The following is a 26,651-nucleotide window of genomic DNA, read 5'->3' on the forward strand; positions in this document are numbered from 1 at the left end:
AAGGAAGCTGAGGACCACAAAATAATCAGCAGGGGCTATGCTTACTGATTCAACAGTTGAGTGTACTGATAAGGACATATCACGTAGCTGCTCTTCTGTAAGGTGCTGATTCAGAAAAAAATGGTCACTAATGAGAGGGAGTTGAAAGCTAATTAAAATCTCATGGCTGACACGGGTATGAATAAAACTTCATTGTTCTTTTAAGCAAGCATCCACTACCACAGAAGTTACTGCTTTTAATGCACAACCTGGCAGCTAAAGCAAGATCCCAAGCTTTATTTCTTTTGAATGCACAGTGAAGTACACAACTGTCTAGTTGAAGGCAGCAATCATACAGAACTATTTTATAAGTACAAAATCTTTAGTCTTCAAGACCAAAGCTTATGCTCCAGCACCTTTTGTAACTTCCACTTTCAGTATGCAGTACTTTATCTCCCTCTCCTGATCAAGTCATATATAGCAGTTAATCCACTAGTACTGATTGCATGCTTACAGACATGGATCTAACAGTCATTGCAGACATCTGTAATTTGACATGTAGGAAGTGCCAGTCCTTGCTAAAAGCCTGATTAACTGTCATTTCTACAACTTTAAAGTGTTTATTTGAAATTACGTGCAACTAATGGTAGATTTTTCCTAAAAATTACATGCTTCTCAGCAGGGCAACAAGAAAAAGAACACCTAAAACAAAAACACATCATCTGTGATGTTGTCTTCAGTCTCTGAACAGCAAACATGACAACTTACTTTTTTTTAGGACTTATTTTTTAGGAACTTGAAAGGAAGAATCAAAGAAAACAGAAGTGATGCCCATGTTACTGTGCAAACTAAGGTAAAATTTAATTCCAATAACAGGGGATTTCACCAACCACTAACATTCTGATCTGTAACGAGCAGTGAAGTGAAGCGTCTAAGTGAGCAATTTACCTTAAGATTTAAGCCTAAATTCTGATCAGTAAGTAGGCTGGTATAGGTATCAAAAACAGCTGTAAATGCTTCATGATTGGTATTGAAAGAAACTGAAGAATCTATCTGGAATGACAGAAGTTAAAAATTAGGATTTATTTTTAAACTAGTCAAAGAAATCCTTATATTAATGAACAACAACAACACAACCCACCCCACATACTGCAGATTTGTTTCCAAAAGTACACTGAATCAACAGAAGTACACACAGAGCAATTTTGGCTTCAGAAGGCCTATCAGTAAGAATTCCAGAAGTACAAACAAGATTATATGTTACACATTTTCCAGTTCAAAAAATATTAAGCTGCCCCCCAAAACCAAAATTTCCTACTTGTCACTTCACTGTTAGATAATACAGAAATAAGACTCTGATGTTGTCTAAAACACATCTTTGAAAGAATTCAAGCTGCTAATAATTACATGTATTAAAGTCCTCAATAAGTCATCTTTGTGTGTATTTGTGTATGGCTACTTCTGCAAGTTCCTAAAAAGCCTGGGATAAATAGATAAATTCTGTCTGAAAAATAAAGAGCAAAACCCTAATATAACTGAATTTAAAGGTCTTTAAAATAAAGATCTTTCTGCAGTCTGCTGATTTGGGTAGAACTCCTCTACTGTGACTTCGCGGATGCCAACACGAAAGAAGAAATGTTATTAGAGGCTGCTCATTTTCAAAGTTTACTCCTCGTACCAATTCTTCAGTAGGAAAAAAAAGGCAGCAAGAACATGAATAAAGCTTTTTCGAGGAAAAAAAAAAAAAAAAAAAGCTGGCAGGAAACAGGAGGAGTAAAATTCAGTAATTTCTGCCTGTCCAAATATGTACTTTGATATCATCCAGCTTCCCCCCCCCCCCCCCCCCAATATAAAATGTCTGAAATAAAAAACAAACAAACAACCCAAACCCCATTCCCTTAAAACAAGATACCTTCCTACAGAATTAGGAAAGGTACCTGGATGTTATAAAATAATGCATACCTGGAGAACTTTTGCCAGCAGGGTCAAGACTGCCATTTTGCTCTCGGGAGCTGAACCTTTGGCCCACCAGCTGTCAAGTCTCTTCCAGTTTCTTAGTACAGCTGTGACCAGTTTCACTCCTTGCTGCTTGCGTATGGTACGCTCCCTGAAACTCTGATCTAACATGCCATTCAAAATGCTACCAACCTGAAAGGAAAAGCAACAAATTAAAAAAATTTTTTTTTTTAAACAACACCTACTTTTCGAATAGAGACTTCTACCAAATTTACTTCTGTTTCACTCTGAGTACAAGGCAGCAATTTCTTCCCATACCTTTTGAGTGAATATGGAGAAATAAATGATAACCAAGAGTAACGCTAAATACCAGTATTTGAAAATATTGATATGGAATTCAGAAATGGGAGAGTACATAACTTATTTGAATAAATTTTGAAGAGAGAAATAAAATATGTCAAACAAGGTATGAACTATGTTTCAATCTCTTTTCTTCGCAGTTTAAGAAAGATGTGACTAAAACCAGTAATCACAGACTTTTAAGACTATATTCTGAGTTCTCTCTGATAGTTAGCAATCACCTAATAAACTGGATTTTTTGTTTTTAAATCAGCCTCGTGATTTCACAGGACTTGGATGCGTAGAGTAAAAAGAAAAACACACCTTATTTTTTTCTTCCCATACTTTAAAACAACCATGTAAAACTAAAGAAGAAATGTCTTAACAAATCACCATAGTAAGTTTTTATCTTACCATAATACATCTCTCTACATCAAACTAAATGATTGCTGGTATCATAAAATATGCCCCTCGTGTTCTAAAACACTGCTCGGAAGAAACACTTTTAAGCATAACATCTTGAATTTAAAAAAATAAGTAAATAATTAAGGAATGACCTGCCTTTCTGAGCATCTTTTTAAACAAAAGGGAAAGCAGACTTATCTTTCTTTTTGACCCTTCTGCTTCTCAGTACCACTGAAAGAAGGCTTCCCAATTACAACATGCCTCCTACATGGACTTGAAGGAGAGCTCTATATTAAGGAGTGTGGACCCTCAGGAGAAAATCTGTTAAGCAAAACAAATGGTGCTGAGACTGAGTACTTGACACCTATGCTGTATTCATCTCGGGTCACGGGTGTTTGTTTGTATGCTTGTCTCTTTTTAATACTTTCACCTAGCTCTACTCCAGCCCTGTGGACTGAATGTCCACTATCACTTCAAGTTAATTTTCCAGTTTAATTTTATTCAAAATGAATCCAGTCCTCATGCTCTAGAACCACAACACAATGAAAAAAAAAATAAAAAAAAAGTCAAAGCATGGTAAATGAGTAAATGGGAACAATTAGACTTGCTTTGGAAGGATGTTCTTCATCCAGAGGACTACACAAAAAAAATCCTGAAATTCATAGATTTCAGGATAGGAAGCGGGTAAGCACTTTTCCACTCAGTTTGATGAGATGATGTACAGCTTATCTATCAATGTCACTTTTTCCAACTGCAACTAGGTACACTTTTGCCCCACTGCACACAGTTACATCCACCTGTAACAAAAGTGTTACTTCTAACGTTTCCATTTGATTTTGTCCTTTTAAAAGACATTAATACCATTTGGGGATTGGTGGCTGATGATTCCATAAGCTGGAGTATGATCACATCCAGATGTTTTAGCAGCTGTTGATTAATGGTATCTGAGAACAGGCTGTAGAAATACTGTCCATGAGAGAAATTGATCAGGTTCCTCTGTGATGCTCCTGATAATGGCACAGATAACACCACCGTGTTCAGCAGCAGACTTACTAGCTCCTCACACTGTGAAAATTAAGGTATAGACAGAGTTATCTCAAGCACATTAAACCAAAATGCTTGGTACCTAAAATTTCCCTTTGTTCCTCAATTAAGCCACAGAATGCTTACAGTAGGAGTATGAATAAAACATCAGCCTCTTTTACTCAAAAGTTCTGTTTATCCTACAGAATAGTTCCTGAAAATAGAAAGCTGAGGATTAAGTGTTCAAACTGGAGAACCACATCCTACCTGGTCATCAATAGCAAAGGACAGCTGCAGAAGTCTATCAGCTAATCGCTTACTGCTGATGTCTAATGACGGAAGAGATATCCTTTGACCCCCCGGTGCAATGCCTTTATAAACAACTGAAAGGAGCTTAGAGCCAATGGAGGAATGAGGTCTTTCATCCTATAGAAACAAAGAAGTGACAATGAAGTGACACCTTTATAATTGAATAGCAAGATTTTTAATCAGACCAACCCTGTTGTGCACAAGGTTCAGAACAAACTATTTTTGAAACATTTTCTGATCCTCTCCTGTATTTCTTTTTAAGATAACAGAACTACTACAGGAATAAAATGAACAGCTGAACGGCTCTATGAGAATGGGTAGGCTGTAAAAGGTAAACCATGCAGTTCCTTGAATATCACTGCCCTATAGTCTCAGCTCTAGCTTTTGTTTAGACAGAGGATGGACGGTGAGTACCTCATAGAAATGAAGTATTTTGCTACTTGCTAAATGCAGCCTTGCCCACCAGTTGACATATTCCTTCAATCCTTGTGGCTGTTCCATGACCTGTTTTCCTTTAATTACCCAAAATAAAACAGAGATTGCCTGTAATCAGAAATTTAGTAGAAAGAATTCTTTTGAGTAACGTAACCCCTATACATGTGTATATATATTTATTTTTAAAATGTATTCCTTTTTAAATTTCCCCTCATCACTTTGAACGTCCTTTCTTTAAAAAGGTTTAAAAATGCCTCATTTAAGCGATTACTGATTTCTGATTTTTTGAGCTTTCTGTCTTGTGAAGCTCAGTAAAAGGGAAAATTTGGTGTAGATTCTTGTCATCTCCAGGCCCTAGAAATCGGTGGAAAACAGATGTAATTATTAAGATTGTTTAAACCTCAATATTATGCTACCCAGATTTGTAGAACAAGCATAAAACATTTATTTCTGGCCCCGTTCAACATCAGCTTTTCACTGTTGATCTCATTTCACATAACTTCATCTGATCTGTTCTCTGTTTTCATACTGGCCTTTTACACATGTAAAGGTTTTTTCCTTATGAAAAAATATTCACCATTAATTTCTGGAGAAGCAATTACCTGATCGTAAAGAACAGAATGAAGCAGGCCAGATTTCTGGAGTTGCTTGCAGGCAGAAAGAACAGCACTAAACCTAACTTGATCAAAACGTGCATCTGCATTAAACAGATCAACAGAACAAAGGTCCTCGAGGCTAATGAGAAAAGAGAAGCAAAAACATTACGTTGGTGGGGGGCTCCATTTGCAAGCACACATATTATTTATTTTCTACTTCTCATTTCATTTGTTCTGCATAACATACTTACTAGAAAGTCCCTACTTACCTCTGTGGTGTGATTCTTTTTTTTAAGCACAGTTTCAAAGATTCCTTATAGGGAGATTTCATCAAAGCTTTCAAGAGTCTCACTGAGATATCTGGAAGATTTTTCATGACTTGTACATCAGCTGTATTAAAGCCTATATGTGATGGATCACACACTGTCATCACCAGAAGCTCTACAAGGCTTTCATTAAGTAATTCCTTCTCAAGTAGCTAGAAAAAAATCATTGGAAGAAATCTTTATTTCTAAATCCTTTTAGATTTCCATATTTTATTCATTACTTATCATTACCCCTTATATTTAAAAGGAAACAAAAGATGGAACAGTAACTGTTCTTACAAAATTGCATTATCTTTCCCTGTGAAACATCTGACTTTCAACGGTTTGTGCCAATACACAAAAATTGCATACCTATAAATACATATATAGGATGTAAACTATCTCATTAAATTGCACTTCAGATCATTTATGTCCACATAGGCCTATTTCAGTCTTAATTATACATCTGTACTTGAACTGTACAGCCCTGTGCACACTATTAAACATCTACTTAAAACAAGAGAGTCTCAGAACTAAACCTGCAGTATGTATTTCATAAAAGATTCACATGTATTACAATTGTATATCTTTAATCATGGTATGCATTACATCAAGGCTAGGTAAAGATTTGAGAAACCTGAACATTTTTTCTGAATTCAAGAAACTGCCACAACCTAAGTTTTTGCTTTTTAAGCAACTATCACCTTCACACATTTAAGGCAATCAGGCATCCTGCAAGAAATACTGAGTGCAAGTACCCCATGCAGAATGACAAATCTCATTGTCAATATCCTTACTAGGAAAGATTAATTCCTCTATTTAAAAGTATATTAACCCCTAAAATTCAACTGCACAATTCTTTTTTTTCTTACATGCAAAGATTGTAACAGTTGATGATGCTTAGCCATCAATTTGAATTAAAGCACCACTAATAATGATGTTCTCCAGCAAAACAACCTCACAAAAAAAAAAAGCAACCAAAAAAAACCCACCAAACAACCCACAGCAGAATCTTTAACTAAATCTAAAATTTGCATCTTTTACTCACTATGGATTTCAGTGCCTACCTTCCAGAAATCCTGCTGGCATGTTTCCAGGATCAGGGTGACAAACTTCATGATTCGGACTATAATTGTACACTTACTGTAATTATACATTTCTCTCTCCTGTGGACTGAACATGTTGCATTTTGATCTGCTATCAAAGCACTGCTCTGTTGCATGGATATCATGCAAAGCAATAGTTTCAAGGAAGAACTGCACAGCTTCCAAGAATGAGGATCTTTCATTTACACCTAAGAAGAATCATAATAAGTTGAAACAAGACAGCAGCTCACAACTTTCAAATACATTGTTTTGTGTTTGGAAGAAAACAGCTGTGTTGAGGTGACAAACAGAAAACTACCACATCTCACAACAGTATTTTCTGATAGTCCTATGTCAGTTCCAAATATTAACAATATGGGCAGTGAAGGATAGCTTTCTCATTGCTGATCATTATAAGCATGTAATTACCAATGATGATTTTAAGCACTTTTATTAATAAGGATGAAAACATTAAATCCATAGTTATGAATAATTTGGCTCTACGCTACCTGCATCCAATAAAGATCTTACAACATTGCTTCAAATGAAGACAGAGATGACACTGACAGGCAGACTACCTACTACATGCACAAAACTTCATACATAAAGTAACAATGCAACTGTACTGTTTGTGATAAAGTGCATTTTGTTTAGTCCTGCATGAATAATTAAAAGAAAGTTGAGACCCCATGTTTACACACGATCAAGACTCAAATGCAAGGCTGTTAAAATTGAAACATCAGAGACTGAAGAAAGACAGCATATAGAGTGCTTAAAGTGAAAAGGAGACTTCTTCATTACTTTCTCATAGCTTCCTCCAGACATCGATAAAGATCAGGTAAACAGCCCTGGAAGGACTTTTTTTTTTTTTTTTTTTTTTTTAAATCTAAAGCACTCCTCAGCAGAAGGAAGTTAGCTGTACAGCATAATTTTTCAAGATGAGACAGTAAAACAAATTACTGGTGCGTGGTTTAATGGTATATTTCTAGGACCAAAAGGAAACATTTTAAGATACAGTATTGACAAAGTACTTCTCATCAAAAAACATCCAGCACTAAGTTCTGTCACTGAAATCTTTGGGAGAGTTTGTAAAACTCATTATCTCTACATTAAGGAAAAAAAGCTTCAAGTCTAAGGTAGGAACTCCTCTTGGAGGTGGTTTCTGTAACACTCACCCAGAATCTCATGAGGTTTTATCATTCGCAGCTCAAAAAATGTATTGTAGCAGTCCAGTGCTGCTAAGAACATATCCATCCACCGCATGACAGTCTGTAAACTAAAAGGCTCCTGCATACAACGGAGAGTTGGCTGAGACAGAATCCCAGATGGACTTTTGGCATCACTGCCACCTCCTTCAAATTTGTTAATAAGGAAAGACACATCTTGTTTTTTTAAAACATCAGCCAGCCAAGAAGAAGGAGAATTGTTCCCTGATAGAAATAAAAACAGATTTAACTTATATAGGAAAAACACATTTCAAGCTGGCAAGAAGTTAGAGGCAAATGGACCGTCATGCCCAAATTTTGTGTTTTAAGCCAGATCTTCTAGTAGAGAAGGTATTGATCATACTGCTTAAGTTACCCACAAGGAAGAGGCCAATTTGAGAGCCACTCCCACTCATTCCCAGTCAGCAAATATTGCTTTCATAGTTGGATGCAACTGCAGTTCTGGGCCTGGAAGTTCTCCTTCCTGACCAGAAGGACACTTGCAATAAAAACTTCTTCCATATCCACAATCCCACCCCGAGCCCTCAAGTTCTCACAGTATTTGATTTCCAACATTAGCAACTATTCAGTTTCTATTTAATAGCAGTGAGTGAACAGGCACTTACGTCAAAAATATTTTTTCTAACAATTAACACACCACGCAGAAAATGTATAGGGAAGGAATTTCGAAAGCAAAGAGTAATACATTGTAACTTACGGTACCTGGTAACAAAGGAACAAATTCATAGAACAGCTCCATGGCTTTATGTCGGCACTCCGTCTGAGGTCGCCCACACTGCACTAAGAGCCACATGACAATGTCCTGAAGGCACACTGACTTACAGGCTGGAAATCCTCTGCACAAAAACATTAAAGATTAACAAACCTCATGACATCTAACAAGAAGTCAAAGTCTTTCGGTTGAAAAATCATCATTCCATGAAAATCATGAACATCGTTTTATCTATCTAACCAAAATCCATTTGCGCTACAAGGAAGAGCTCTTCTACAAGCATGGCTTGTACTGCTTTCCCTTTTCCCCACTCTGCTTTGGAAACCCAGAGCATAGTCTTTGTGGCAACAGTTTAGAAAGCAGAACTAGATCTTTTTCTTTCTCTTTCTAACACTCAGAGACAAAAATGGAGATTAAGGCTCAAATAAGCCTGCACAGTATCTCCTCTCCCTAATTATCTGGTCTCCTAACTTACTACATGCCACAGCAGTGAGCTAACTCTCAGACTCCACTTGCCAGTTTCTTTAAGACACAGGATAGTTTGGGTCAAAAGGGACTTAAGGATGTTTCTAGTCCAACATCCTGCTCAAAGGAGGGTGAACTGTGTGATCAAAACAGGTGACTCAGAGCATCCAGCCTGATACTGAATCCATTCTTGCTTTTACCATTATGCCTCTTTACTTGCTCATCATCCTATTGCAGCTAGTCCTACTTCTGCTAGTATTTACAGCAATAATAAAAGACTTGAGAGAAGTTTCTTCCAAGTGCTTTCTAACACCAGCACTAACATTATTATGAACAAAGCTGCAAGGGAAACATGCTTTTTCTTTTCCTGACAACCCCACACAATTAAAGCAAGCGTTCTGTTCTGAGCTCACCACACAGGAATAAAGAATGACCATTATGAACCTCTACTACCACATCCAGCATTTCCCACCAGTGGTTCAGCAGACGTATCAGGGAAAGAAAGAACTTTTCCCCTGATGCTTTGGAAACACACATCCACTAGTGACATTCACATGAGGAATTCCCTTTTCAGAATCTTAAGTGTTTAACGGAACTGCATACATTGTTAAATATGATCTAATATTTAAAAAGCAAAAGAATGGCAAGTTGCTGACCGTGGTACTCGCCGCTTTCCTTCCTTGTTCAGAGAAGGTGCTTTATGCATGATTATGCGCTTCAGGTGATGAATAGCATCACAACATTGTTGAGCAGTACCTGTTAGAAAGAGAGAACAGGCATCTATATATAAATACTAGTGACTTGGTTAAAATGAGCTATTATTGCTATAGAAATAGTGCAAGAGACTGACACAGGATGATGTCCATTACCTCCATCATTCTGTGCTTCTATAGTATGTTTTTCAAGGTTGCAGAACAAGACCGTAAAACAGCAGAGAGGTCAACATGGCCCGAGCCAACCGTGAGGCCTCTGCTACAAAAATGTATATGCTTTTTTTGTGCTCATGCTCAGAGAAACAATAAACTTTTCCCATATAAATATCTCTTTTGAGGCTACTTCTATGATATCCCAAACTGCTTCTCTGAAAGAAATAAAGCCTTGTAACATCAGATTTTGGCTTTCTGTTCTAATTGTTATTATTTGATGAAAATAAGAGCATAAGAGGAAGAAAAAGACAAAAATAAATAAATAAATAAAACCAAACAAAAAATAATGATGAAAAACAATACTTCCATTGTTGCAAAAGTAGGCCCATTTACATCTCCTAAAATTATAGATTGTTTATTTATGTATTTATTGATTCAGTGAGGTGGCTTTCGTTTTCATTCCACAGTTAGTTATAGCTCACCTAATGATTTCTCATCTGTATGAGTTAAGGCCAGACTTTCCAGAAATACAACCAATGCTTCAAATACAAACTGCTCCACCAGAGAATTTTCTTCCCTTTAAAATCAGAAATAAATATGATGAGAAACATGAGTAGAAGAAGCACTAAGTGTGAAATTCTAATTAAAAAACAAATTAAAATACTGCAGAGATAAACCACGTAAGACTTTTGTACAAAAAATACACCTAAACAACTCCAAAAAGAATAACAACAAAGATTTGCTGAGTACTTTTAAAAAACATAATTCCCCATAAAGTTGTGATAGAAATTTAAACTTCTATGCTCCTCCCTTGTAGGAAGCCCAACTACACAATTATAATTAAATTACATCAGTGAATGATCCAAAGAACACAATTTTACAGCTACTACATATAATAGAACGAGTGTCAGTGGGTGACTGCTCAAGTCCTACACTTGATTCTTTTTATCTCCTTGAACTTTTTAGTCTAAGTTGGTTACTGTTCCAAGCTCTGTTTGCTCACCTAAATTCTCTGTAAATGCTGTTAAAAGCAAGTGCTGCACCTAGTCTCTTGAAAGCATTGGGATGAAGAGCAAGACTATATAGTCGTTTAAAAAGAGACTTGGTGTTTGCTGGGCTTCTCTCCTGCTGTCTCGGTGTTGTCTGCTTAATAGACCATTTCAAAAATTCTCGTACACACTGACCACAGAAATCTCTCAAAGTGCTGTCAACTGGATCCACTATGCCACTCTGAAATTATGCAAGATAGTTTTATTACAAGAATGAAAAAAACAAACAAACAAAAAACATTGTCTCAGTGCAGTGTTATAAACAATACCAGGAGCAACTCTACATTAAAAAATATATTCAGTTTCCCCAGTTTCCCAGAAATAATAAAGCTTCAGAACTAGTACTGTCCAGCGGAAGGACAGTATTTCTACCCTTCACAGCACTGGATTAAGCCTCAAAGATCCGGGTTTCTATTTCCATCTGAGCTGGTAACCAGTTTAGAAGCCTTGGCTAAGTCATTTCATTTTCTGATAAAACAGTTTCTTCTGCTTTAAAAGTGGTGTGACAATACTGACTTTTCTTTACAAGAAGTACTGTGAAATCTCCTGACATGACTTCAGCTTTTAAGACAGTTTTAAATTTAAAGCTTCTGTACCTCGTGAAAGCAAGAAAGCTTAAAGAAAAATTAAACATGCATCAGAAGTGACTTTCATTCAGAATTGGGGGGAAAAAGTAGTTACTTTACTTTTAGTAGTTACTTGTACACACTGATGATAGAAGTGTGTTTCATTACTCTTACAAAGACTATGAAGGCGCGAACTGCATATTAAGGATGTCAAAGAAACAGGAACACCAACTGGTCATAAAATTGGTAAACTGGTTTCCTTTATTCAGAGAAATAAGGAGCCATTGTATCAGTTTATGTGCTCCTGCTTCTTTCAGTAGTAGAGTGATGCTAGCTAAAAACAAAGTCACACAGCACAGAAAAGTGAAAAGGACGACTTATGACCTACCAAGATAGCTTCCAGGAATGCCACTGTATCTTGACTCTCAAATTTTTTGTTATTGGTAAACCAGTGAATGAGTTGCATGACTAAAGGCTCATACAACTGTCTTGTTACCTGAAAAGAAAGTATCTTGTTACCTGAAAAGAAGTAATCCTGGAAATGTAGTTGGCTTTAAACATATTTCAATGCTATTTAAAACATGCAAGAATAAAAGACAATACTTCTTTGAAAAAGGGTCTGTAAAATTAACAATTGCCTTCATATTACATTACCACATAAGGATTTATATATATGTGAGTGTGTATGTGTGTGTGTGTGTATATATATATATATATATATGGACAATTATATGGACAATTATATATGGACAATATATATATATGGACAATTTGTATTCAACTAGTCTCAAAAGATCTCCAAGCTTACTTTCAGTAAGATATTCTGAGGCAGACAAAGAACATTGCATGTCACTGACTGACATGCTAATATACAGCCAGGGAAACAGGGAAGTTTGAAAAAACTTTCAATCAAAATACAGCTTATAAACAGTCATTACCTTATACATTACTCTAATTTGATGGATTTCAACATTTCTACTTCTAAGTTAACCAGATCAAATCCTGTCATTCTACAACATGATGGAAATAACCATTAAATATACTTATATATGCATACATATGTTTATAATACAGTATTGCATGTCTGTGGGCATTGGTTTGGACCAATCCAGCCATTATTTAGGGTTATTATTTATGGTTTATGTTCAGCCATATGCCAGCAAAAAGGGTTTCACTTAAATTGATAACAGTTTCCTGTATATTTTAACAGGAACCCTGCAGTCTAAAAATAAAATCTGGATGCCAGGGTCCCAAACAACAATATGAAAAGGCACAACATCTATAATTTCAGTGGACCCGAGCCTATGTGCCGTGGAGATTTCTATTCTGTTTTGTGTAAAGAAGGAGAAATAATAAGTTCATATGTTTGAATTAAATATATCCTCCTCAGCTATCAATGAGGCAGCTACAATCTCTCTCCCAAACGCTTTTATTACAGATTGAAGCTTTGCATTCATTCCATACTGAATGGATCAGTTTCTGCTCAAATTAACTTATCAGAGAAAAAGAAAAATACAAAAATCAAATATAGAAATAAAGAACAACTAATACTACAAACTCTTTAAATGAATCTTGAAACTAAATTTAAACACTCCCATAGTTGTACACTCCTGTGAGTTACTCTGGACTGCACTTCATTACTGATGTCTTCGAAAAGGCTTCAATCCCCTCCCCCTACTACAGAAAGCCTGAAAAACTATCCCTAAAATAGAATTTCAGCTTCCAGAATGCAGTACAGTTGGAATAAAGGCAATGTGTCAGGATAACTGCTGACAGAATAACTTCAAAATAAAATTACAAGATTATTTCCATGCATAGAGGTACTTTAAACAAGCTAAAATACTTTTAAGTGATTCTGTTTACCTGATCTACATCACAAGCAAGACGAAGCAGTACTGGAAATAATCGTTTATATAACAGATACATGGGTGGGGGACCCTCACGTCTTTCTGGCATCTGAGATGCTTTCCCCAACATATATGCAACTATGCTATGTAGCAGTTCACATGCTGCAACCTGAAATTGAAAAATCCTGTTAGTTACACATCCATTACTTCCACAGAGAAGACAAAGTTGTGAACAAGAAAGAACAAGAAAGGGTATACTTGAGAAATCAATTCAAAATATGCAAAAATCACCATTTCAGGAAGAGATGGCATCCATGTAAATAATCTACACACATTCTACCTTGCCTTTCTCCTTAAGTTTTAGTCTCTATCAAATGCAGTCACTTTTCAACAGGAGAAAACACATCACTGGATAAATCACCATCACTGCGTGTTCAGGGATACCTCCATTCCAGACTCTTTGGAAATCAATATCCCAATCAAGCAAAGCAAATATTTGCTGGAATATACATTACAGAGAATCAAAATACTTGCTTAAGTGCTCTGCTGGACTGAGCCCAGAAGCTCACAGGCTAGACATGAGGAGGACATCAAGCAACACTGAAGATCAATCAAGACAAAAATTTACATTTTTAAGCTAAGTCTAACTCAAAAAGGCACATTGCTGTCTGATAGAGCTAATAGCAACATTTGCTCTTTATTTTTTTAAACACTCAGAGTAATACGATCATGAAATAGCATGGAAGAAGCACATTTATACCTCTGAATTAACAGGCCTTTCTGAATAAAGAAGACATTATTTTATGCAGTACCTATCAGCTAGCATAAACAAAAATGCAAAAAACACATCAATACTTTTGTTTGTCTGTCACTTGCAGAAAGAGCCAGCTCAGTCACACGAGGCAAGAATAAATCCAAGTAGATGACAGGCTTCATATCTGCAAACGGTACAGCAAAGCTCAGGTGTCTCTCGGTGTCCCAGGATACGCATTTCTTCATCATCTCTTCTGCAGAAGTAGCTAATGCATTTGAAAAGAATAAATTAAAACAACAACAACAAAGCTTTATGTAATATACACAGAACAAGTACTTCTATATATCAGTCAAGAAAATTCTATAGCCTTCCAACTTCACTTGGATTGCCACTGAACATTAAGGCTTTATAAAGTAGTGGATGCTACAAGTACCAGAAGTATCTTAGAAGGCCGGTTTTATTTGCACATCCAAACAGGTTTTCGCCACCACATGAAAAAAGTAATTGCAACCAACATTTCAGCAGGTAGCTGCAGCAGCCTTCAGTTTCAATACAGTTAAGTTTGGAGACAAATATAAACTCATAAGACATTGAACCACACTTGATTGAAAATACTTCTTCAAAATATCCAATACATTACTTGTCTACTGTCACTAACAACTGAAAATCAGATCCAACATACAGATTCCTACAGTTGCACAGGGACTACATGTACGGCTACAATCTGCGAAGTCTATACCTTTAGAGAAAACTGCCATACTTCCTTCTCTCCCTCTATTTCCACATTCGTTAACTTGGTCAAAGTCTGACTATACTTTGTATTTAACTTCAGGTAATAATGTTACTCTCTCACAATATTTCCAAATTAGCAAAAGAAGTACTTGGCGAAAAGAAAATTGTTTATAAAAGCAGAAAAAACAAACGTAAGCACTAAAAAAAAAAAAAAAAAAAAAAAAAAAAAAAAGAGTGAAAACTAGCTTTCCTTGAAAAGCTTGAGCATTCTCGTGAAGTGGTGTTGAGATAGCAGAGACATGTACATATTTTTAGATCACTCACCTGTAATTAAGTTGTGGTTGATCTGTCCTCCCAAAGATCCAAGAAGGCGTGCCACTCTAGTCCTTACTGCTTCCAAGGAGGGACTGTCATCCTGAATAATTTAACAGATTAATATTAGTGAAGGAAGAGTTACTTCTACGTATAGATGACTTGGTTGATATAGCGAATGAAGGATTTATGGCATTTATTAGCATACTGACGAAGATGGAACGGTGTAGAACCTGTGGAGAGGGGAACAGCATCAAAAAAGAAAACAATTTTGGTTCAATAAGCAGAAGGGAACACTGGAAAGCACTTTGATCACATTTTGTGGTCTTTCAGTTACCACTTCTCAAGTAAAGGTTGAAATTTTATCAGCACAGATAACACCCACAGAATAAAGTAATGATCTAAAAAGTGGTAAGAAATCTGAAGTAAAAATTGTTCTTTCATTCACTTTAACCCAAACACCTAAAATTTAGGTTCTAGAAGCCTGCATGGGATGTAAAATTCACTCACTTTGTTTAAAGACCTCCAGGTTGGAAGGAGTTATATAATCCATATAGGAGTAATTGTTAGTTTCATGCCTGAAAACATTTGTTCCAAGTCAGTTTGCACACTGGAATATACAAATAAAACTACACTTATTTGGAGCTATTTGAGACGCTACTGGTCAAAATAATCAGTATGTTTGACTTTTAAGACTGAACCTAGGATAACAACAACGACTAAAAAGAAAGTTACACATTCAGCAGTGTGCAAATACCATCTTGCACACTTACTGAATGCTATCTGATTTTAGGTGTAGGGAGTTAAATTATCGATTCCCCTATACATCAGCCTGGCAGTGACTTACCAGATTTCTTCAGTTCCCTTTCCCTGCTTCACTGTCATTCTCACCCTAGAATACGACATCTTTTCAATTGTGCTGATGTAGTGGCTTTCTGAGCCACACTGTAGAACGAGTCTCACTGAACTGATCTAAGTTAAAAACAACCCTAAGAAAAAGATAAGTATGCACGATAGGAAGAGAAGCACTGGGAGCTGGTTAATTCACATTTAACTCTAAAAAGCATCAATGTTCTTACCAATGAAGAAGTTTTTGCTTTTCTTAAACGCTGTATCACAACTTTGTTAAGTCCTTTCTGGGCTGCTCGAGAAAGCTTCTTTACTTCCCAGTTATCCTGGGGTTCAGCTGATGAATGAAAACCAGCATATAAATATTAGCTTAGTATACCTGTACCTCAGGTACCTGGTTATGGTTTCTTTAAAAACCAACCAACCAAAAAAAACCCACCTACATTCTACTTCAAGAATAAAGGTAAACATTTGGGTGTAAGAGAAATAATATTGTTACAGCTACAAGAAACACAATATAGGTCACATTCATGTCTCTAGGCATGATTTTTTTTTTTTTTTTTTATCTCCCTCAAGACTGAAAATTCATTGTGCATATGTACCTGTAGGGGTAGAGTTTTTCAAATAACCATCAAGAAGAGGTAAAACATCCTTGTAGTAAGGTTGCATTATGTGTTTGGGGATGTGAGTGGACCAGTCTTCCAAAGCATCCAGTCCCAGGTCAGCCAGTGGTATGCAGCTAAGGCCCAGTTTAAATGCATTCTGTGTGTCAAATGTAAAACTATCAGTTTTTCATTTTTAATAACTACTAAGATTTAAAGGGAGATTCCTTATTTGCGAGCATTCAGCATACATCTTCCTTCTTAGTAACTTTGTCTGCTTAACATCTCTTTCAAGATCAGCAGAGGAAACATCTATTCTATTGCAACATATGCACTAACTGAGTCAGTTAAGTAAACGCTGACAATTTACTTGTTTATTCAAAAAAGCAACTCATTGGTACTTTTTCTTACTGGAGACAATGCAAAGCTCGAGGCATATTAACTTACTTGCTCAACAGGATACTAAATTTGCTCCAATATTTTGGAGCATGTTTTAGGGAAAAAAAAAAACAAACAACTATACATCACTTTGACTCACCTGCAGTGCAGGAATATACGCTTTGATATCAAGCATGATGATGTCATGTGGTAAACAAAGTAAAAAATTCAGACAGGATGCCAACAACTCATCTTTATACTGTTTCATTTTTGCTGTAACCTAAAATTCAGATAAATAGGTTAAGAATAAACACAAACCTTGTAAGATCTTAATACTACCTATATAATTATCTACGTAAAATATACGACTCAAGAACAATACCAGAATCTAATTCACCTGCAAATGGTTACTGTGTAGCATTTAATGAACAATTATACGGATGTTTAAATGAGAAGTAACTGTAAATGGTCTATACACTGTTACTGACATTAAATAAAAATGCAGAGAAGCCTACTAAATATCCCTGTATAATACTGTATAACAATACTACATAATACGAACAGCTAGAATACTGCTGTCATGTACACAAGATTTCAGAGAAGATACAATTTTGATTTAGTCATTTATGCTTATATTCAGAGTAAAAAAAGATAGTCAGCAAAATAACTAACCTCTTTTCCGAACTTTACAAACAAGGCAAAGCAAGAGCTCTTCTCTGGGTCTTCAGTAGATTTTCTGAGACTCTTTGGACTGACACCCTACCAAACAGAAAATATACATCAACAGTATTAAAAAATATAGTACACAGTACAAATATGCAACACAAGTTGAACTCAGAACAAATGTTACTGAAGAAATTTGCATCACTGAAAACTTTAAAAGGTATGTTTATTCTCTCAAAGCTTAAACTAACACTAGCACCATGCACACTTAATTTTGTCCTTACCTTCCCATTCAGTAAATCATAAAAGAAAAGAAAATCCCTAATAGTGGATGCACAGCTGGCAAGAAAGCAGGTAGAATAAGAAAACAGTAGTTCACAACAGCATCTACAGTATAAGCATATATACTGGGAAACAATTTTGCTTCACTTGGTGCCATCACCAGCAGCAGCAAGAGCAGTTCTGGGCTGTGTGATGGTTTGCACACATAATGGGATGAAACACCATCACTTTACAATAGCTTTCATACCAGAAATGGAGCATCATATTTCCTGTGGAAATCAATGAGCAGGATACCACAAGTACAATCCAAAAGTTGAATAATTAACCCAGATGCGTTTCTTCTGTTCTGGCTAGATCATTTCTGATAATCAAATTACTTAATCTGCACTGCAAGCATGTTTCCACTCAGGAGTCTGAAACAAGTACTACCAACGGATAGGGTTTCTTCAGAAACTGAGCTTCTAGACTAAATATTGACTTTCTACATGCTTTTAAATACAGAGACATAGGATGCCATAAACATCAGAAACAAACTGTTAACAGTTGCAGTGAACTTTCAGCATTGCACATACATGTATAAAAGGCTTATATAAAAGAACCCCACCCATCATTAATGAAACATGTTACCCCTCCAATGGGAAAAGATCTCACCTCGAAGTATTTTATTTTCTTGGCAATTTTCATTGCAACAGAAAGCAGCTTGTAGAATCCACTAATAAGAGGTAGTCTCGTTGAATGTATAATAAGCTCATAACCAAAGGAATATACCCAAGGGTTAAAGTATTCAACATGCTTATCTGGAAGTATCTCTCTAAAAGAGATGCACACAAATTATACAGAAGAAAAACAAACAACTGAATAAAAACGTTTGTTTCCTGCCCCCTCCCCACCTCAAACTTTCATGTCAGTAGAAGATAAGCACTTCTGGACCTCCACAGGCAAGCAACGCTGTACCTTTCACTTAATGTCCAATACTACTTCAAAAAGACTATTTCTGATCTCTGAAATATTTACTGTATATGGGGCCAGTATAATATAAGAAGTTACCACCTGCACTAAAAGACAATTGCAACCAAATAGCAAAACAGTGTCTCCTGTACTCTCTAAAAAAACAAACAAACAAAACAGAGCTGATGAGCCAGCATGTTTTTACCCATCACCCAGATGTCTGAAACACAGTATCCCTTCTAATCACCTTCATGCAGGTCAGAAACATTCATCTTAAATAAAACTCCTTCCAAATTTCTTCCAACCACTTTGTAACTTCTAAACTATATAGAAGCGTATTAGTACCTGCAGAATTCCACTAGATTTATAAAGGCAATAAAGTCTGTAGGCTTTGTTGGCTGAAGGTTTGAAGCTGGGTCAGAAGTAGGCCCAATCAAAGCACTGTCAGTTTCATTTTCATCCTGAAAGTAAGTTTTGAAACAACAACACTGAATCTCTGCCAACACAGAAATCATTTACACCTTTTTTTCCAGATATACAGTCTGGCTCTTCCTCTTTTTCTAGTTGCTACTACCTAGTCTGAAACAGACAAATGACTCATGATTGACCCATCAATAATTCAAAGAAAAAATAAACCATGATTGCTCATAAGGAAAAAGTGAGTACCAAAACAAAACACTAGATGCCAGAGTAGGAAGTCTATAATAACAGATTCTGTGAATTACTTCTGAATCTGGTGTTTCCATCTCTTGAAAATACAGCGCAATATCAAAAAATATGAACAAACCATTTTGACCAATATGAATATTACTTCAAGGACACTATAAGGAGCTATATAATTGTAACGGAGACAAAACAAGGAATGCAACTGGTTCCACTGTAATAATAGTAAAAATTAATGGACACGTTGGCAGGTCTCACCTGTTCATGAACATTCAGCTTCTGAACAGTCAGGTCCAATTTCTCAATAATCTTCAAAATAGATTTTATAAGTTCATCATACAGCAAACGACTCAGGGATTGCAGTGGTGAATTTCCAGTAAGAAAGTTTTCATCTTCAAAAACAGATTCCTTTGTAGAAGAAAGAAGGTTCACATTTCAAAATACCAATGAGAATTAGGTCCTGAATTTACAAACCAAGGTTAGAATGACTTGGAGAATCAGGCTTTAGAGGTTTCTCAGCTATGGAAGCTGAAATTCCTCCCTGTTTAATTAATTTACCAGTCGCAAAATCCAACTAAATCCTTTAAATAGTTCTTCTACAGCAGTGTAGAAAAAAAAAAAGCCATGATAAGACTCAGGAATAACTATGCTTTTACCTTCATTGTGTCACAGTTCAGTAAACTTCTGAAAAGATACAGATAGTCCTTATATGTTGGTACTTTCCATTTCCCTGTCCCAGTCTCTCCGGGTTCAGAGGAGTCTTCTGATTCAGAAGTTTCTTTTCCAAATAATTCCTGAAAGGACACAGTATTTTTCACAAACACAACACGTGTAACTACCTGACTCAAGCCAAAACAATATAAAATTACTTCTGTAGGTAGAAACCCAAAACATTTGGCTTTCTTATTTAACCAATCTGAAAATAGCACAAAGATCACCATATCCTTTCAAAAATCTCAATCTCTTCCTTAGTTATATGAAACACTCCTGCTGCACAGGATTCTCTCAACACATACATTGAGTAAATTTTTTTTTTAAATTCCGAATTTGTTAACCTGGAAGAAAGATGGATGATCTTAATTACAACCCCATTAGATGACCTAAGCAAAGAAGAACTGCAGAAAACAAATGTATACTTCCTTCTATTTCATTCAGTACAAGAGGGACATCCTTACTATTCTGAGCAAATGTAGGGGCCAGACACTGGTAACAACAGGGCCACAATTCAAAACAGACAGGGCTATTGTTTTTGTCTTTAGGCCTTTCCCTGTTTACTTGGCTAGATTTTCAAGAACTGGATTGTATACTCTAAAAAATCTAGACGAGAAATATATTTAAACAGTTATTTTACCTTTGAAAATGTCATTGGCTTCGAGAAGACTCTGATTAATCCCTGATGCACTGAAATAGAATAAAATTGCCTCAACAGACTTCAAAAGGCATAGCATCCATATAATTCCTTATGTCAGCAATGAATTCAATCAGTTCCTTATTTTCTATATTTTTTCAGGATAAGGTAGAGACAAAAGATTGTTTCCCTGGCAAATACTCTAGATTTATGGCTCTGGTTTTGGTCGTACTTGTCTTTTAAGAACAATCTTGAACATGCAACTTACTACTTTTTCTCAAAACCACTTTGGCTCTTTTTTTTTTGGGGAGTCTGAATGCAGTGATCACTACTAAGGCATTCTTCATAATGCCCACGTGATAAAAAAAAGAATAACTCCCAATGACTCTCACAGACATGCATTTAGGACATCCATTCTGGCACGGTGCTTTGGGTGTACAGCACATCCCAAATGAAGAACAGGGAAACAATGAAGATACCACAGCAATAGAGAAAAGCCACTGAAAAATTAAAAAATTAATTTCTAAAATTAATTGTAATGAAGCATCAGCACACTGGGAGCTAATGGAATTGCCTGCTACCAATACTACCACATCTATTATGTTTGCAGGACTGTATCTTACTAACTGCATATTTGGAATTTTCATCTTTTTACTATGTACAAGTCCGACAGCATAGAAAAGACTATTTCTAACAGATGACACTAACTCTACTTCCTCTGATACTTCACAACGGTAACTGAAATAGTATTGAACAGACTTTTGCATGTTTTTTGTAAAAGCTCTCTCTCACCACTGTAGGAATCTAAGTCTTACATTTAAACAGATTATGACAAAAATATGTTCTCCTGTCCTTGATCATAACGCATGCTGTCACCCAAAGCAACTGTTAAATACATTTCCTACGTGATTTAGCAATGGATTTTGTAAATAATAACACAATGAGAACCCTAACTCTTCATTATTAAAAAGTTGAAAAAGCTTCCTTTTTGACGCCAAATGGCTATTCCATAAACCTTTCTTAGAACCAGTTAATCAATTTAGGAAAACAAACAAACAAACAAACAGAGTTAATATCACAGACTCACCCACAGTGCCAATAAAACTCCAGAGAATGGGACCTTTTCCTGAGAGGGCTAGAAATACCTTTATTATAGATCTGCAACAGATTAACTGCATTTTTTCACTGTATTGTGGAAAGTTATTGATTTGTAGCACAACTAGATGTTCAAGAACTGGAGTGTATACTTCTGGAATCTAGAAGAAAAATAAAACAAATGTGAAGACAATGATTCTAGTTCAATATTAACATGCAGAATTACGTTAAATTATTTAAGCAAGAAACTTAGAAGAATTTACATGATCACCTACTCTAAGAAATGGCAAAAGACTTAGCAAGTGAATTCATCTTAGACATCTGGAAAAACAGAGTAGGAAAGTTTACTGGAGCACACAATGAAAAGTTGTTCCTGAACAGATCAGAGCTCCATTGGAATCACTCCTAAGCTTATTAGGAAAGTACCAATTTAATTAAACAAGAAAAACATAACAGTATAACCTGTTCATCCTTAATCTGAAAACAGAACGTAAGGAAAGTCTCTTCTCCACCTTAGCCTTACTTCCCAGCTTCAGCTAGGATACAGAAAACCCTCATTACAAGACGGACAACACAGCATCAATGGAAAAATCAAATTATCAGCCTCAGAGAACATGCTAAGTATCAGTATCAAAATATTTTAGTATTTTCTACAATTTTTTTAGTATATTCCATACATTTTCTTTATTCAAATAAAATCTAGTAGAGTATTCTCCTGACATTGTCCCATCCCTTACAAGCTGAAAGTCATCACATTTCAGATAAAGAAATACCTTTTATCATAGGTATCAAGTTCATTGCTACTACCTTCTTATATGTCCCAAGCTGCATAAAAAATTTGACTGGTACTTTAAATACTCCACTTACTGTATCTAAATGGAATATCACGCTTGCAATAGACTGGAGGAAACTTGGTAGCTGATACAGCTGGTCATCTATTGTCTCTGCCTCCGTGAGGTACATTTGCTTACAACGCTGAAGGAGCTCAACATACATCTCATCAACATCCTTAGAATGTATAGCTTTGCAGGGCTTTCAGACAGAAAATAAAATACTGATTTAGCAACTTCATACACAAATAGGAAACAGGCCACAGGAAAAAAAACATAGTAGGAAACTGACTGTGGAAAAAGAATGGATCGATTCAGGTAATGATAAAAAAGTTAGGCTAAAGGTTGAATCTAATCAGCCTAAGAACAGGGTAACAAAATAAAGACTATCCATTTATCACTTGTAGAACTGTAATTGTTTCTTCAGAATTATTTTAGCAATTAGATTGTAAAAGAGTTTGCCTTGAACTGGAATCAATCCCTGAACATTTGTTCTGGCTAAGGTTACTAACTGCAATGGCAGCAAGACATGCTTCCTCACAGCCTATCATCTGAAGCTTGGCCAAGATTTAGCCTGTTTAGACTAACAGCTATTAGTGCTTCTTCATACATTAAAGATTTAGAGGTATTTCATCATTAAGATCCTTTTTTTCCTGTTAAAGTTTGAAGAATTATATTGTTATATATAAATAGTAATATACTATAGTATATATAAACACCATAGTAATATATAGTGTATAGTAACAGTGTGTGTGTATATATATATAACTATCTCAGTATTTACGCCATGTGATTTTAATATAATTTAAATCAATTTCTTGTATTGCATAACAGGTATTTTTAACATTGTTCTGTCGATTCAGTAATTTGATATACTTCATTTTTGCGGGGAATTAATTGAGCCTTAACTCAATCCCTTTCTAGCTCATATCCTCAAAGAAGACTAGGTTTCAACAATGAATGCTGAAAATTCTACAAAACAAATGTACTCAGCTCAAATGGCAGCAAAATGGAACGGATTCAGTTAGGAACCAGATACTGTTACACTTCCTATCCTTCTCTAAATAAATAACAACTTAATCTTTGAGAAGGGGGGAAAAAAACAAATGTTTATAACTTTGTGGTATAAAAGTTGGGATAGCACCATCAGGCACATAGGCTGCAGATACATAAACACCATTCCTTATAGGACCTTTACGGTGATATTCCCATTTCAATCAACCACTGGCAAAAATTGGAAACTGATTCTTAACAGTGCTTCTTGACAGACTGACCTGACTCTCTACTGAAGTATATAAGCATGGTTTTGGTTTTTAATTTACGCATGTTTCACAGGTTACCTCCTAGTCTCCTACAGTTAGCAGCACACTTTGGGTGTTCAGGTTGAGATTCCTGCTCTGCAGGAAACTATCTGAACTTCCAGAGTAGAGCTGGCCTGGACTCTAAAATGCACACAGAGCTAATGAGGTATTGTCTGTACTTAAGTGATTAAGCACTTCCTTAGGTTTTGTGACATCTGTACCTGAAGTCCATGTTTTTAACACCTTAGAACTAGTACAGAAGCAGAAGTAACTACAACTTAGTGGTCCCACTAAATTCAGTACACATTTCAGTAACTTTCAACCACAACATATTTACAAAAGTGCAGCTAATCAAATTCAATACTTAATCCAGAAACAGGAACACTTTCTATACAACTAGATGTTCAAAATCATAAAATGATTGCGGTGTATGAATCTCAGCTTTAAACCAGTACAAGTAAACTGCTTTATCAGAACAAAATTCATGTACATACTGCTGCAAAAAGCCCATATCCACGAATAGCGATGGACAACTCCTTGTTGCTCGAATCCATTCTTCTGATGATTCCATAGAACTGCTCCATGAAGAACTTCAATTTGCTTTTGTGTAGCTCTGCATCCTTAGCTACCATTATTGACATCTGTAAAAGAGATACTAAAACGTCAGGATTTCCACACAAGAAACTACAAAACAAAACAAACAAAAAAAAAAACCAGCCACCAAGCACAGTAGGTCCTAAAGGATACATAGCTTGTAATATGAAGCATTTCAACCAAATTAACTATTAAAATAAAATAAAAATAATCACTGAACTTCCAAGCAGCAAATATACCAAATATCCCCACTGTTTCAAGAAATTTGACTTTGATTTAGCCTCAGAGATTCCAGTGAACTTGTGATACCTGCTTGAGGAATGAATCCAGTGCAGAATGAGCAGCTTTCTTCATCTCTTGATTTGGGTGGCCACACCATTTACACATTGTTTCAAAGAGTATGACATAGTTGTCCAATAGTAGGGTACCAAATTGAGCAGCATGAAAGCTGAACAACTGTAAACCAGCTGCAATTTTAAAACAATTCTCATTAAAACCTAGATTTATATTCTGCTTTAAAAAAAAAGAACAAACTATAAAAGTCCATATTACGACTTTAGGTAGGTGTATCTACCATGATAGAAATAAAAATGTATTTTTGTAACCTTTATAGTATCAATATCCAAACACTAAGAATTTAAGCATAAAAACAACCCTCAAAGATCCTCTTCTTTTAATGTACAACACTATGGAAAGCACAGCAGAGTTCTCAAATAATTTATATTAACAGAGAAAAAGAAAGGGATTCTAGTGATTACAAATAATTATACTCGATCACAGATTCACAAGGATTTAGTTTTGTGGTCAGGATATAGCCCAAGCCCCCTCCTCCACCAAACTGCAATGCAATTTTCTGCATTTGCTGCATTACTGCCTAATTTGCTTCATTCCTCTTATTTCTACTCCTACTATGATCCTCCTCTTATACCAGGGTTTTGTACTTACTGCATAGGAGCAAATGCAATCAAGTGTAATATGGCTGTAAGCCAATTAGAGCTTACCTAGTTTAACCAAATATTCATTTAACTCTTAAAATACACCATTTTTGTTCCCTGATCAGCTTAGAAGACTAGAGTGATCTGAAGAGAACCAGTAGAGAATAAACATCTCCAGAAAGAAGAATTCATTGCACGACTGGTATCCCCCACGGGATGACCTGAAATATTATAGTCTTACCTAGATGGACTGCATATCGCTTCTGATCAACCTGTAATATGAAAAAAAAAAAAAAAAAACACAAACATTTGTCATATGCAATTAATTCTTCTTCTCAGTAGGGCTAAATAATTTATGTGGATCAATTAAAATGTAGTAGATCTACCTGCGGCCTGATTGCCTTCATTGCAAAATCAAAAATCTCCTTTGAAGTTTGAGGATCTGTGAAACAATCCAATAATTAGTGTTTCATTATTGATACACAACAGATAGAGTGAAGATAAAAGATATTTTTATCCAAAACTTAACATGAAGAAATAAATTGGAAAGCCTTAAATATTCCATTTTAAGAAGCAGAGATGCTTTTTTCCAAAAACGCTCTTAAATATAAAAAAAATAATAATTCTACATTATATTCGTCAATAATTCTGAATACCCTTGTTTCAGCTGATACCTATTCTAAAGGAAACACATCTCTGTATAAACTGCACTCTAGCTTCAATATTGCTTTCACAGCTGTCCAATCTCTGGTTACAACACAGCACTTTAAACCTTTACATACAGAAACGCAGTGATCAAGCTATCCCACACAAAGACATACTACAGGGACCACACAGCTGCACAGGCCTTGCTTTTGCATGAACCATCTACCAGCAGGGAAATTTTTGTTCCAAGTACACAACTAAAAACAGTGCTGCTTGCTGGCTGTATAACAGTTAAAATATGTCAAAATTGTTCAACTGTCTTACATGAAGCTACATACCTTCATCCACGGACTTGGTAAAGTTGTACATGAGCGCAGCCAGTCCCCTCAGGCATCCTGCTACAATGGTTAGCTTGGGTACCCTTGTAGCTGATGTCATCTAACAAAAATGGGAATTGAAAAAAAAAAATTATCCTCAAGATAAAATAAATTTACCTCCAAGGTTTCCCAGTTCATAGAAGTGCAGATAAAGTAATATAATCCAACTTAGTACAGCTA

General features: G+C 35.8%; 1 protein-coding gene across 1 annotated transcript in view; it reads right to left on the reverse strand.

Moving 5' to 3' along the window:
• Window positions 1-26,651, reverse strand: part of PRKDC (protein kinase, DNA-activated, catalytic subunit) — a 78,543-nt gene that overhangs the window by 48,172 nt on the left and 3,720 nt on the right. The window contains exons 7-38 of the mRNA XM_035553164.2: window positions 26,433-26,532; window positions 25,836-25,891; window positions 25,691-25,721; window positions 24,824-24,981; window positions 24,415-24,561; window positions 22,657-22,821; window positions 21,782-21,950; window positions 20,698-20,747; window positions 20,003-20,140; window positions 19,605-19,754; window positions 19,029-19,144; window positions 18,387-18,546; window positions 17,463-17,549; window positions 16,951-17,070; window positions 16,413-16,572; window positions 16,041-16,147; window positions 14,974-15,064; window positions 14,019-14,182; window positions 13,180-13,332; window positions 11,705-11,812; window positions 10,705-10,931; window positions 10,184-10,278; window positions 9,492-9,591; window positions 8,361-8,494; window positions 7,608-7,862; window positions 6,415-6,641; window positions 5,312-5,520; window positions 5,049-5,181; window positions 3,970-4,128; window positions 3,541-3,744; window positions 1,942-2,127; window positions 928-1,032 (exon numbers count right to left, since the gene is read on the reverse strand). Coding sequence (XP_035409057.1) covers window positions 928-1,032; window positions 1,942-2,127; window positions 3,541-3,744; window positions 3,970-4,128; window positions 5,049-5,181; window positions 5,312-5,520; window positions 6,415-6,641; window positions 7,608-7,862; window positions 8,361-8,494; window positions 9,492-9,591; window positions 10,184-10,278; window positions 10,705-10,931; window positions 11,705-11,812; window positions 13,180-13,332; window positions 14,019-14,182; window positions 14,974-15,064; window positions 16,041-16,147; window positions 16,413-16,572; window positions 16,951-17,070; window positions 17,463-17,549; window positions 18,387-18,546; window positions 19,029-19,144; window positions 19,605-19,754; window positions 20,003-20,140; window positions 20,698-20,747; window positions 21,782-21,950; window positions 22,657-22,821; window positions 24,415-24,561; window positions 24,824-24,981; window positions 25,691-25,721; window positions 25,836-25,891; window positions 26,433-26,532 — 4,464 coding nt within the window. The remainder of the gene's footprint in view (window positions 1-927; window positions 1,033-1,941; window positions 2,128-3,540; window positions 3,745-3,969; window positions 4,129-5,048; window positions 5,182-5,311; window positions 5,521-6,414; window positions 6,642-7,607; window positions 7,863-8,360; window positions 8,495-9,491; window positions 9,592-10,183; window positions 10,279-10,704; window positions 10,932-11,704; window positions 11,813-13,179; window positions 13,333-14,018; window positions 14,183-14,973; window positions 15,065-16,040; window positions 16,148-16,412; window positions 16,573-16,950; window positions 17,071-17,462; window positions 17,550-18,386; window positions 18,547-19,028; window positions 19,145-19,604; window positions 19,755-20,002; window positions 20,141-20,697; window positions 20,748-21,781; window positions 21,951-22,656; window positions 22,822-24,414; window positions 24,562-24,823; window positions 24,982-25,690; window positions 25,722-25,835; window positions 25,892-26,432; window positions 26,533-26,651) is intronic.

Source organism: Cygnus atratus, chromosome 2 (genome assembly GCF_013377495.2).
Source record: "Cygnus atratus isolate AKBS03 ecotype Queensland, Australia chromosome 2, CAtr_DNAZoo_HiC_assembly, whole genome shotgun sequence".
Lineage (NCBI taxonomy): Eukaryota > Metazoa > Chordata > Aves > Anseriformes > Anatidae > Cygnus > Cygnus atratus.